The 13,956-nt window shown below is 43.2% G+C and overlaps 1 protein-coding gene across 1 annotated transcript in view; it reads left to right on the top strand.

The window, feature by feature from the left end:
- Positions 1 to 2,106: 2,106 nt before the first annotated feature.
- The window catches only part of GLP1R (glucagon like peptide 1 receptor), a 676,904-nt gene continuing 665,054 nt past the window's right edge, over positions 2,107 to 13,956 (top strand). Inside the window, exon 1 of the mRNA XM_069607308.1 lies at positions 2,107 to 2,322. Coding sequence (XP_069463409.1) covers positions 2,107 to 2,322 — 216 coding nt within the window. The remainder of the gene's footprint in view (positions 2,323 to 13,956) is intronic.

The following is a 13,956-nucleotide window of genomic DNA, read 5'->3' as shown; positions in this document are numbered from 1 at the left end:
TACACATTTTCAGAAAGCCCAACCCTTTTCCTATGAGAAAATGTGGCAATAAAATAGGTTACTGCATAAAAGAGGGCCAGGGTGCACAGACCTACTGGGAAATCTCCAGAGTTCTCTGTAGGGCAGTCCACCCCTGCCCAGTGTGCACAGGCCTACTGGGAAATCTCCAGAGATCTCTGTATGGCAGTCCACCGCTACCCAGGGTACACAGGCCTACTGGGAAATCTCCAGAGTTCTCTGTAGGGCAGTCCACCCCTGCCCAGTGTGCACAGGCCTACTGGGAAATCTCCAGAGATCTCTGTATGGCAGTCCACCCTACCCAGGGTACACAGGCCTACTGGGAAATCTCCAGAGTTCTCTGTAGGGCAATCCACCCCTACCCAGGGTACACAGGCCTACTGGGAAATCTCCAGAGATCTCTGTATGGCAGTCCAACCCTACCCAGGGTGCACAGGCCTACTGGGAAATCTCCAGAGTTCTCTGTAGGGCAGTCCACCCCTGCCCAGTGTGCACAGGCCTACTGGGAAATCTCCAGAGATCTCTGTATGGCAGTCCACCCTACCCAGGGTACACAGGCCTACTGGGAAATCTCCAGAGTTCTCTGTAGGGCAGTCCACCCCTACCCAGGGTACACAGGCCTACTGGGAAATCTCCAGAGTTCTCTGTAGGGCAGTCCACCCCTGCCCAGTGTGCACAGGCCTACTGGGAAATCTCCAGAGTTCTCTGTAGGGCAGTCCAACCCTACCCAGGGTACACAGGCCTACTGGGAAATCTCCAGAGTTCTCTGTAGGGCAGTCCACCCCTGCTACTGGTAACCGTTAACTTATCCGCTTTTTTACAATAGGAAGGAAACCGTACACTTTAAAGTACACTTGAAAGAACATCTTGTATGTGTAGCATTTAGAGTGCTTACTCGTCTACTAATGAAGCAGAGGCATGGCCCTCAGAACAAACAATTCACGCAGGGTACACGCACACAAAATTACGTGCAATGATTCCTACTATCGTTGTCTTTGCTTCTCGCCGCAGCAAATAAGTAGCCCACATTTCAGTATTCACTACTTATTTCTGTTTAATGGCTTGTAAAGAAGAGGGTTGTAAAGTTTGTGAGATTTGTGGACAAGGAATGGTGGCGGGACAGCCAATCTTTTTGGGACCAGCTGTGCTCAGGCCATGAAAGCCTTTTGACATGCGAAGTGGTAACATTTTTACGCAAACTGAGCCTTCTGAAGTGAGATGCCAATTTGAAGGATTTTATACTCTGAACTGCTTTACTTTTTCTTAATTTTGTTGTTTTCTTTTTTTGTTTTCTCTTGTTTTATACAGTGATGATATATGTAATTTGATATGTACTGCTATTTTTATTTTAATTTTGTAATTTGGTGAAAAGTCGAATTTTTTGACTAAAACACAATAAATTAAAAAAGCGAAGTACCGAAGGTGTCCCCTGTCCACCCCAGATTTGTGTCTCCTACACCCCTGGATTGGAGCCTCAGATTGGCTGCTCATACTCCCCTATAGAAATATGGGCCTTGTGATTAGACGGCAGGCCTCAGAACCCATCGTGAGACCTGAAGTGGGATTCAACCCTGTGGAAAACACGCACTGCCACTGGAAAATCTGGATCTTCTTATGGAACGCATTTTGGGTCCTTTGAATACCCGCAGGCCATAAAGTGCTAGGGTTTATGAAATCAAAAAGTTGTATAAGTTTGGGATGGTGGAAATAAATGTTGTTAAACTTGAGTAACCCTGTGTATTCATCAGTTTTTTCTGATAATTTGTAGATGGTCGAATTCTGCACTTTGAAAATCAACCAAATTCATTACCTTTTGGATTTAGGAAACATATATTGTTTTGACATGATACAATACATTTAAAAAGTACAAATTCCATGTATGTAAACTATCACTTATGCAAATCAATTGAAAATCTTTCTGTGCTCCGTACAATGCTCTTTACAAAGCTATACAATTTACGAAGGGCGCACAAGGCATTGGCCTACATAGAATTATAATGAACTATGGACATTTTATTTAAAAAAAACACAATTTTAACCTTACGATTGCAGCAGGTATTCATCCATCTACTTGACAAAATAGTTCCCATGAAACGGCAATGGCTCTTTGGTGTATGCACACTTAAAGTGTATCTGTCACACTCATCTTGCAGCAAGACAACGAGTGACACTGTTGCTTTTTACCTGACAGTGCTCCGCGGTCGAGTCTACCGCTTCTGCACAGCGGAGGGAACATGGCTGCGGATTGAAAATTCCTCTCTTCCTTGGAGGAATCTTTCTGAGTGTGAGGACAGACCTATAAAGGTAAGGGTGTGTGTAATACCTGCATACAAATTAAAGATCAAAGAGACTGTGACCCTTTTTAGTGTCACTGCCCTCTTCATTTCACAAATGTTTATGATATTCCTAAAATGTACTTTACATTGCATGCAAACAACATGATGAACTGTACATTACATTGCTGGAAAATAATAGCTGCTTTGGTAGAGATGACGTGTCCTGTATTGTCATCTTTACCAGTTGGGTAGGGGCTACTGTGTGTTTAACTATGTTACTAAATCAGTAATGTCTGACATGAGAAACGCATTTGTTCTGTTAAATATGTAGCAACAGAAGTGTGCAAAGCAAGTTGATACATAACTATCCTGATGCAAATGATTGCATGTGCAGGCTTTGCAGTGTTCAGGAATACATGCTCATGTATGACGTGGAATCATGATCTATGACTGAGAGATGGTCTGGGTGTCATGCAGTGAGATAATAGAAGCATATGTTCATGCATGCTGTAGTACATGCACAGTTCACAGATCCTAGTGTATAGATATATATCTACGCACTGTTATAGATCTAAACAGTGTAAGTGCATTTCCATGTTGTATGTGGGGTCATATAGCTAATGAGTCAAAGTATATGTCCACCTGTCGACATACATTTACAACATTGTTCACAATCCACTGTGATGCAGTTAGTGCCAGATTTTCTGGCACTGATTTACAGTTAATAGACGATGCCCCCAATCTGTGGGACTACTTTTGGCATGGTAGCTACACATCATACAGCCAGTCATACAGGATTGGGGGTATGATCTCTGTCCAGTGCTCACTCTGCCAAAACTCTTAGGGTGTGAGCAAAGGCTGATCATGAAGTGATAGCACCATTCTCCACGCGATTGGCTGAATGCTATACACACAGGTGTGATAACCAGCTGTTATGTAAACTGCTCTTTAACAGAAATGTGTAATTTTCATGCTCAACAGAAATAACAATTGATATCTATGTTCAGCTTGATCCACGTTTCCAGCAGTGGGCATCCAGCCCACACACCAGGGGTCAAGTCCTAAAAATTAAAATGGGGGGACTCATCAACAAACGCAATTGGATGTGACGTCACCAGAAATTAGCATATCAAGGTGAAATATGCACATTTCATTAAATTGGGTTTGCATTACCACCCAAATTGCGCAGGACGAATGGCATCTGCCTTTCAGAAAATCACACACACACAAAACCAAGAGAGGATATTTTCTTCTAATAGTATTTTTGAAAACATTAATAGGTGTGCATGTGTTAAACTCCAAGAACGAATGTTTTCCCTGGAACTTGCAGTACAGAAATGGGACATTTCACCATTAGTTGGTTATTTTTCATGAGGTTATATAGTGCAGTGGTGAAGTGTCCGGCCTACAAACCTGACGACCGAGGTGAGCTTTAATTCATAAATCCAAAGAGGACATTCAATGTTTCTCATTTTAGCTGGTGGGGTGGGGGGACTGTGGCCACCCTCTGAATAAAGTGGGTAGACTCTGTTCCCCCGAATGTACCCTTGACTTGAGCCCTGCCACAAAAAAGGGGTGACATTGATTTTTCAGCACACGGGTCTCGGATTAATGCCTCGGATTAATGTAACTCAGAAGCTTAAAGTGACATAAAAAGTAACACACAATGCCCAATTTTTCAGGCACAGTTAATATACCATTCTGTATGTTTTGAAAATAGGGAAACATATATAATATATAAAAGATACTAAAACATCTCATGTAAATTCAATATTTCTAAACAATATACTTTAAAATAGTTTCACAATGCTAAGGAAAGTATAACCTAATTACCACATTATACAATGTGTAAGAGACAGTCCATTTCAACATTTACCATTTCAAACAATCATCAACCTAAGTCACAAGGCTACATCATACAAATATGAAGCACACCAGAAACATTTAAAAAATGCTAACATACAAATTTTAAAGTCTGAAATGTACCGATTGATAAATACACCTAAGAAGTTAAAAAAGGAGGGGCAAATAAACATGGGTATCAGATTCTACCGGGCGATACAGTCCTACGGGGCCATGCTCCGTGTAAATATTTGGCAACTCCCCAAGTAATTACAGTAGCAGATGTAGACTTACATCAGGTCACGGTTCCTGCTATGGTTCAAATACGATGATTAATACATACGGGTTTTAGATGATGTTTTGCAGAGATTCTTTGAGATTTATACATGACCAACAAAGGCCCGAATCCGCAGCGTTGTAGCTCTTTTTAGGATATGCCAGAGGTAAGATGCCAAGTCTAAACCGGACATAAAGGGATCTGGCAAACTGGGGGCCAATGCGATCGAGGTGTTAATCACAACCACTATTAGTTTTACAGTATTCATGAGACAATGAAGTCTTAAGAGCCTTGTCATTCAATCGGGACCACACCAAGCTATTGTATGCACTCTTGACTTGTACCTTGGAATTGTACCTTGGAATTGCAATATAGGCAAGATAGATTGTCCCAAAGTCCTCGAATGTGCAGATCACTAAGCAAGGTCTAAACAGGCCTGCACCAAGCTAAATTGGTGCTACCATCTTACTCCAAAACATCTGAAATAACTTCTGTGAATTTGGCTAACTGGGGATGGGGGGACCAAACTCTTATCCAATACAACAGTGGTTTTAGAAAAAGAGTATTTTTATATCTTTTAAGTCAAGTTCTAGTCCCAATAATGTCTGGCCTCATTACGGAAGGCGGTAAACCAAGGTGCTATTAGCACCTTGGTCCATGGCGGTAAATTACCGGCACCGCCTTGGAGGAAAGGGGAATTACCGCCCTATTCCAAGGTTGGCGGGGTGGTAATTCCCCCTTCCACCATTGCCCTTCCCCATTCCCATTTTTGCCCCATAGGGCATAATGGGAATGGGGAAGGTGCTAATTACGGGACCGCAAATTTGCGGTGCCGTAATTAGCACCAAGGTCCCTTTGTGGGTTGGTTTTTAACGCCTGCAAAAAGCAGGCGTTAAAGTACCAACCCGAAAAGGGACCTCGTAGTAAGGCGGTAAGGGTTAACGGTCACCGGTACCATTACCAGTGACCGTTAACCCTTACCGCCTTCTGTGTAATGAGGCATATTAGGCTTTTAGGGCCCGAGGGAGAGCTAGAAGTTTTTTCATAAAATTCTGTTCAACAATAGTATGTTTACAAGAGTTACAATACCCCCATAATTCAGCACCAAAGGTTGCAGCTGGGCATGCTTTTAGAATATAAACCTTGAGGTTTATAATCCCACAAGACCTTTCTAGTATCAAATGCAATGCATTCAATTGATCATTCTACCCGCATTTACTTTCATAACTGAGGCCAAGGTCGTCAATAATTGAAGACTTGTTCGATAACCGTTCCCTCAGAATTGACTACGACCAGGGGCGTAGGAGACACATAAAATCTGGGAGGGACTTTGCTACCGACACAAATCACAGAGTAAAATGAACTGTCCATTCATTTGTAGTGAGTGATGATAATTTCTTTTGCACGCTTTGTACGCATGGTAAATTCTGTTGCTATTGTTTGTGTGTCAACCAGATCCATTATATCTTTGTGTATATTGTACACACAAACAGGATTGAGTCTAATGTGGCGAGGTGGCTCAAGACAGACACCCAGCTCATCTGTGCAATTTGGGATGCAAGCGATACAAAAGACAGACAAATGAGTTTTGACATGATAATACCCACAGCAGAAACACAGGTGTTTCGCGTGCCAAAGGTTAACCATGTTTGCAACAGCGGTGTGTTTTTAATCAGAGCACATGTGAATTGCACATGGGATAAAGTGTATTGCAGTCACTGACCGAGGAGAGCCATGACCACATACAGGAACGAAGCTGAATCTCGAATCAAGGTCAAGAAATATACACTATACTATAATTTTGTGTGTCGTAGCAGAGTAACGACCGCTTAAAATGCATGGTCACCCTACTATCTGCTTTAATATTTGCAAGCAAATTTGAATGCTGGAATAGAATCTGGCAGAGAGAGCCAGAGCACATTGGGGGTTCGAGGGGGAGCAGATCTGTACTGTCTTGTTTAGTCCAGTCGGCATGAAAATGCAAAACTGTGAGAGTTAATATAGGAAGACAAAGGGAGAGCCTCAACAGGAATGGAGGGTAATCCACAGAGAGTGAATATTACACAGCATGAGAACCTACCTATGTAGCCCCCAGAGGAGACTTCCCCACATCAAGGCACTCAGGTGAAAACTGTGCTAGTGAAAGAGGCTACAATGAGAGCACCCGAAGCTGCTTCATGTCATTACAGGAAATAGGAGCCTGTAATTAATGAACTATTGCTTTCAAGCAAAAACATATTCTTTCAACAGAAGTGACAAACCCAGAACATGCTGAACCCCAAAAGCAGAGGAATGCCAGCGTTCTAAGGATTATCTCAGTCTGGGCTGAATGTGAGTAGCATTGCGAGGGCATTCCTAGAATCTGCCATTAAAGCAAGGAATGGATTAGTGCCACTGTCAGGGATTTTTCCACAGAGCAATTCCTTACTTCTGTCTTGAAAGTGTGGCATAGCCTGGGAAAGCTTACATCCTACAGTGAACCATTGTCCTGTGTAGCGTGGTAAACTTCGGATTAAGGGTGGCAGTTCTGTCAGGTTGTAGAACACACGTGCCTCTGTTCACTTTCCCCATTTAAGATACTTAAAAAGAGTTTCTAATCCTAAAATGTATTCTTTTCAACCTCCCTCCAGCTAGATGTTCCCTTACACCAAAGTGCCTTGATTACAAAGGTAGGTAACCTACAATTCTCTCCCAAATTTCCACCATTGGCGATTCCCATTGTTGACCATTAATGGTTAGAACAAGACACATGGGCGGTTCTGAGCCTTCGAAGCCTGGACATTTTCTAGGCCCCCTTTATGCACTCACATGAGTTAGGGGCTGTAATCATCCGAATACCACACCTCCCCTAATGCCCGCACTGTGTTGCAGTTCCCCTACTGCATTTCAGGGTAGCTGCAGGGTGACCGGGTCACCGTGACCTGGTCCCTGATGTGGCATCGGGCCAGGGTGGGTTACGGTATGAGTATGACTGTTCTCCTTTCAGGCAGCCGACCCGACCCATCACACCACCCATAAGCAGAAGGGCGTGAAAACAACAGGCAGGATAGAAGAAAATTGGGACAGAGAAGACCGAGAGAAGCAGTTTCTATATTTTTAAGGTGGAACCAAATTAAACACTTGTCCACCTATCCAATCCTATCCAATGAACAACCACTGGCCTCTGCCCACACCCAAATCCCTGCTACAGGCATACTCCTACCCACACCATATCCCTTCTAGCTGGAGGGAGGTTGAAAAGAATACATTTTAGGATTAGAAACTCTTTTTAAGTATCTTAAATGGGGAAAGTGAACAGAGGCACGTGTGTTCTACAACCTGACAGAACTGCAGGGATACCTCTGTCCACACCAGAATCCCCGCTGCAGGCTACCTCCGCCCACACCAGACGGTACAGCAAGCAGGAAGTGAGACTGCAACCAATTGAATTTCGCTAATCGCTGCTGCAAAAGCAAATAGGATGTGACCGCCCATGCCCAGTTTAAGACTCAGCATGCGGCATTGCTGCTTCAGTCAGCCTGCTCGCTCAAGCTTCGTGCTCACTTCGACGGCAGTAGTGAGCAGCACTCTGACTGGACTCCAGAGACTGCGCAGTAGTGCACTGCGCAGGGGCACGTGCAGTTTGTTTCTCGCCCGGCCAGTGCCTGGATTCATATGTGCAGGTGCGTGCCTCGGGCCGTGGCACGCCACGAGCAGAACTTTCATCTTTGCATGCAAGTGAAGTTGCAAACAACTGCCCAGCCAGTGCTGTCACAAGGTGTGGTGAGGCCGGGGCAAAAAATTGGTTGAGGCCCCCTTACCATTTTTTGCACTGGGCTAGCGGAGGCGCCGCCACAAACAGGAGATGCAAGAAATCTCTCCTTGAGTTTATGTGGAGGAACCAAAATATGGGTAATTATTAAAACTGCAAATAAACTACAGCAAAGTTAGATTTTTGTACTGAAGAAAGGTTTATGCCAGACTAACTTTTGTATCATATGCATAAAGATATATGGGATGGTATGGCATCGTGTGGTGTGTCATACCAGCATTAAGGAGCATCATGCCCCTGTATGCACATTAAAACACACATCATAAACAGTGACAGATAGATGATGTAAAGTGGGGGCTGGTGAATTTCTGAACTGAAGAGACTTAAATGTTTGCATCAATTATGCAGGATCGACAAAGCACAGTGAGGTAGACCAAACCAAACAAGGGGAGCACTCCCAAGAAAATGTTTGAAACATTGGGTTAAAATTATGCATTTTACGGCACTTTCTTTGCAAAGTTGGGTAGAAATCCATACAGTTTGCAATTGGTTTTGTACAGAAGCACATGAAAAACCCAATAGTTGCAAGTCACCAACCATGCACAGGAATATTTTCCAATGCATGTCATGCCGTTTTTGCACACAACATATGCTAATATAAAAATATATTGTGCTGGTTGTTCCCATATATGTCCATTCAGGCTGCACCAATATATGACATTATTATCATATAAGGACTCCCAGCCAGTAAAAGAAAGTATGTTCAGGCTGACTATGCACCATAAATGTTATTACTGACTAGACCAACCTATATTCAATGTGATTCAGTTAGCCCAATAGTATATTTGCTTTACCCTTGATGCATGGTCCTGTAAATCAAGGGCAAAACAAAACAAGCATTGGCAATGCTAACAGTTTGGGCATTTGTGTAGGCATGGGAAAGGCACTGCTGTATTGGGATTTATTGGCCCTTGATGGTACCATGTGCAAAATTTGCTATTGAGCGCCTGATAGTAGTGCCTGGCAAATGCCTAATACTTATGCACAAGACAAAACAGTTGGCTTTGCCATTGCTTGTTTGTAACAGGACTTCAGTGAAAGACACATGGTGCTTTAAAATCAAGTGGCTGTAGGCAGACCGGGTCAAGACATTTTAATTACAGCAGTAGCGTGTTTACAACTTCAATTAGTCATTATCTCTCAGAAGACTCATTTGAGAAACCACTCATAGAAACTTTGAGGGCAAAGTTTGTTTGTTTGTTTGTTTATTTATTTGTAATGCTCGCCAGACCTGAGGGTATCGGGCGCAGGGAGTACATGAGTATTTTCAGCTTAGGGTTACATAGTTACACATCTATTATACAGTCAGGGAGGTCACAGTTACACAGTTATTATACAGTCAGAAAGGTATATACATACATCAAGCATAATTTTGATGGTAAGGCTTGATTAAAGTTAGCTCAAAGAGTTCCAATGAGGAGGTGTTTTGGGTGGGGGTAGGCAAGAACTGGATGGGAATTGACATAGGGATTAGCATAGCCATGGGAAGTTTTCTGGACTGTTGCGCCCAGTGTGGGGGCAAGCTGGCTCCCCCACTGCTGGACACATTAGGGCATTTCTCAAAGGGTCTGTCCCTCCGAGAGGTCAGCAGGGTTGGGATAGACTCTGCCAGTCTCACATCAGGCTCTGAGTAACCACTGACAGACTCTGCAACAGGCCTCAAAGTCTTTCAGAGGTATTGGGCTGTCAATATATTTATTCTTAGGCCAGTACATGTTTGATTGTTCTCAGAGTGGATCACAGGGTGAGATGCCTGGGAGGTTTGAAGTAGGCTTACATTTTCAGACTTGCTGCAAAGGTGGAAGGCTATAGCTAATTTCAATATCAGTGTTCTTAATGCAATATGTGCATTCTTCCCTCTGTTTCAGAGTGGTAGGAGGCATCCCTTATTAGTTTTGCTTATTAGGTGTTGCCTAAGTGCCACCTATGAGCCCAAACTATTACACTGGATTACATATAGGAGAGATATAGGGTATCAGGAGAGGGACACAGTTTGTGGGTGTTGTTTGGTTATTGACTCCCCATTGATTACCCCATGCTAATAATCCCTATCGCCATACCAACCCACTAACTGCATCTTCCCAACCAAAACATATCCTCATGAGAACTCTTTGAGCAATCTCTATCAAACAGTAACACCAAACGTTGTGCAGTAGAGGGCCTTACAGTGTTATTTCTAAGCAGTCTTCTGAGAGTTATTGGCTCAACTTCCCATCTATCCTGAGACTGTGGGATCTGCTCTCTCCTTTTTTCTCCCTGTTTGCTTGCATATCCATTGCTGGCAAACTGCCTCGCCTCCCCACTCCCATTCTTCGCTCCCCGGTCCGTTGAATCTCTGCTTTCCTCAGTGTGTACTTTCTCCTAAGACTTGTAAAGCGCTTTGTTGCTTGCCGAAGCACAGTCTGTGCTCAATAAATACCCTAATAATAATAGAAATACAAATAATAATTGCAGCTGTAAATGTGCTACTGGTGTAATAAAACTTGTCTTAGGTGTTTTGCTAGCACAGGTATCATTTGCCCAGGTGTTCACACCATTTTGCAGCCATTGTCGTATCATGGTCGAGTATCACCATTCAGGCAGTGCATGCCAAATGCCTATCCAATGGCTACACAAAAGCCACATCTGTTGGCTTTATCAATGCTCGTTTGTAGTGGTTTCATGCAGAACATATCATTTTCCATGTTATAATGCATTCGTAAATGGAAAGTTTCCATTTTACCCATTTCAAGTGTGCCTTACAAGAGGAGAAATGCGCCTTAAACCTGAGTGTGGTTTCGAAGGTTGGCAAGAGTACATCCCACCCTGTTAGTGTTTTGGAAGGTAGACAACACTAATTCTGAGCGTGGGGTGGAAGGCCAGCACATTTTCTTCTGGTTCTGTAGCTTAATAAGAGACACTGTTCCTTCTGAAAATGATGTTCCGTAATCGAATAGTAAAATCTACGCCATCCTGCGGGTCTACCTTCCACAGCGCGCGCGTGTGTATGTGTGTGTTTTTGTGTGTGTTATGTGTCACCTCAGTCACAGTATACATGCTCTCAAGAGTCTTTGACTTGCTATTGCCCTAGTTATCAGGGACATAAAGCAGTCAAGCCAAAAGATGGGCCACGGTCCAATAGCGGCGAAGCTCGCTCAGCATTGCCAAAGCTCATTGAGACCGTGTTCCCTGTGCCTCTATATGCGTGGAATGATGGTATGTCATTCAAAGCGCTGCGAGCCCCCCCAAGTGCGAGGTCTGGGGCAGTTTGCCCCAGCATTAATAAATATACAGACGAGTAGGGATGCTAGTACGCACCCTTGGTGTACTGCCTTATGCACGGGGGAATGAGCCTGCAACATCGCCAGAGAGACTCCAGCGGACAACCGCCTCATTGTTGTTCACACAGGATTACAATTGCTTTTAAAGGTGACTCTGGCACACCTGACACTATCAAAAGCTTTATTTAAGTCAACAAATAAAACAAATAATAATTTAGCATTTCTAGAGCGCTACAAACTCTCGGGTATCTGAGCGCTGCTTATTATTACCCACGGTGCGTGGTGCTCATTTATCAACCTCAGAAGAATGAAAGTCTGCGTTTGGCGCTGCCGGGATTCGAACCTGCACAGATGTCAAAGTGAACACTCTACTGGCTGTGCTATCCGACCAGAAGATAAATTCATCTTCCTAAGTACCACGTATTTGGATGTAAGTAAGGATGAATCTAAAACACTGGTCAAGAGTGCTGAGCCCTGGAACCCAAAATATTTCTTGCAGCTAGAAATTAAGCTTTTATGTTTGTGCGGGCATTAAAGTGTTGGCTAATATTGCTGTCCAGGATCCCCAAACCTGCTGCAAGGAATTATTGTTGTAAATCTTTGCCTATGAATGATTTCGATGTTATGGAGTTTCCTCCATCTTTTAATAATTCTTTTCACCCCTTCCTGCCTTGGAAAGTAGGATTTCTTCAGTGGAAGTTAGCCAAACTTTCTTGTGGGTAGAAATCTATCAGTGAAAACACTGAGAAGAGAGAGAGTTAAGTTAGACAGTTAATTTTGATTAAACCCTTGACATTTCCTCTAAAAGAAAATCTTTAGTTGAAGTAACTTAAGTTGGTGGTTCAATGTAACAGAACCCTTGAAATTCGGCAAGCGCTGTGCGCAAAGCTCTTTACCTCTGTTCCCCCACCATGTTGTGCAGCCCATTAGCACACTGATCGCATTACCTATGATATCACAGATGATATCACTTAATCAGTGGCTTTTGAAGATTTGAATGTGTCTGTGTTTAGCAGGTCTCTTTGTTTGAACCAGCTTACAGAGTGGGAGTGGAAATGCTACCACCAATCCGAGGGTGTCTGGAATCATGGTGGATTTGCATGATCACCAGGCAACGATCTGATTGAAGAGTCAAATACACAATGAAAATATGCAGGGCAGAATAACACTAGAAGGAAGGCTAGAAGACCACAGGGCGATGGCTGGCATCTTAAGCTGGCACTACTGGTTCTCTGCCTGATGTGTTTCACGTGAGGCTGTTATTTTGTCCTCAGCTCCTGTGGCCTGTTCTCCTGTTGTAGTTCAAGGACTTTAATTCACCACCGCATTTTTAAAAGAAGATAATATCATTACTTTTGATGCCAGAATTCAATCATTTTAATCATACCATTCAAGTGGAAAAGCAATAGAACCATGTGCCCGCTCCATTACAGAGGGCATTAACAAATTGGGAATGCCTGCTGCAATAATGACAGTTTCCGAAACACTCAGAACCTACCGGCAGGATAGGAAAAACTTTTCATGGGTTCATAAAAGCAATATATTCCTGAATGATTCTACCAGTCAGATTTTCATGAAACATTCCTTTACTTAAACCACACGCATGCTCTCTTTATGGGGCTTCTCTGTCTGCGGGTTGTGGGGTCATCTTCCAATGCATGTTACAGAGTTGCTTACTGGTGTTGTTGAGCAGGGACAGCAATACCCTATCTTTGTTTCTTATATCTGGGGGTGCTTAAATGTGCACACATTCCATGATGTGTTTGTACCTCAATGTTTGGCATTAGGACTCTGAGGGTCTGAGTCTGAGGATGAACACTTTCCTAACAAGCACCATATTCTGATAAAGTGTTAATGTGGCAGTCTGGTATCAAAGCCACGACTGTTGTATGTGCCTGATTTACTGCTTGACAACAGCCTTAGCAACCATGGGACATGCAAGACAGGTACAGTGAGGAGTTTCTCCTTTCAAAAGCGCTGCTTTAGCACATCAAAAAGAAGAGTTAAAATATGACACCTGTAAGGTGTCGTTAAATGCGGCTGCACACTTTTTCCCTTTATAAAATGAGCCTTTCCTAGACTGCAGCACCACTTTTCTGGTTTAATGAAAGCTTAAGAAACCTTAATTAAAATAGAAAAGTGGCAGGCTTTTAGGAAATGCTCGCCGGTCCACTGGTACACTTTTTTTTATCGAAACAAGAGATGTAAGTAGCTTTTGCAGCTGGAAAGCACGACGTTTCCCCTCCAATATTTCCACCCACCACAGTATGGTGGTGCTGGAAACTGGAGGGGAGACTGTTGGCAAGAGCTCAGAGTCAGGCCCTGGGTGCCTTGTTTATTTGAAGATGTTAATCTGATGTTGCACAGGAGTGTTTGAGTTTGCTTTGCCATGAGTGAACAACTGCAAGCTGTTTCCTGTAATGTTGTATTATGTTATGTTAAATCGGGTTTTATAAAGCACAGCAATGACCA

This window comes from Ambystoma mexicanum, chromosome 4q (assembly GCF_040938575.1).
Source record: "Ambystoma mexicanum isolate Mex_15411 chromosome 4q, UKY_AmexF1_1, whole genome shotgun sequence".
In the NCBI taxonomy this organism is placed as follows: domain Eukaryota; kingdom Metazoa; phylum Chordata; class Amphibia; order Caudata; family Ambystomatidae; genus Ambystoma; species Ambystoma mexicanum.
The sequence above is the reverse complement of the archived record's forward strand: the minus strand, read 5'-3'. Positions and strand labels throughout refer to the sequence as shown.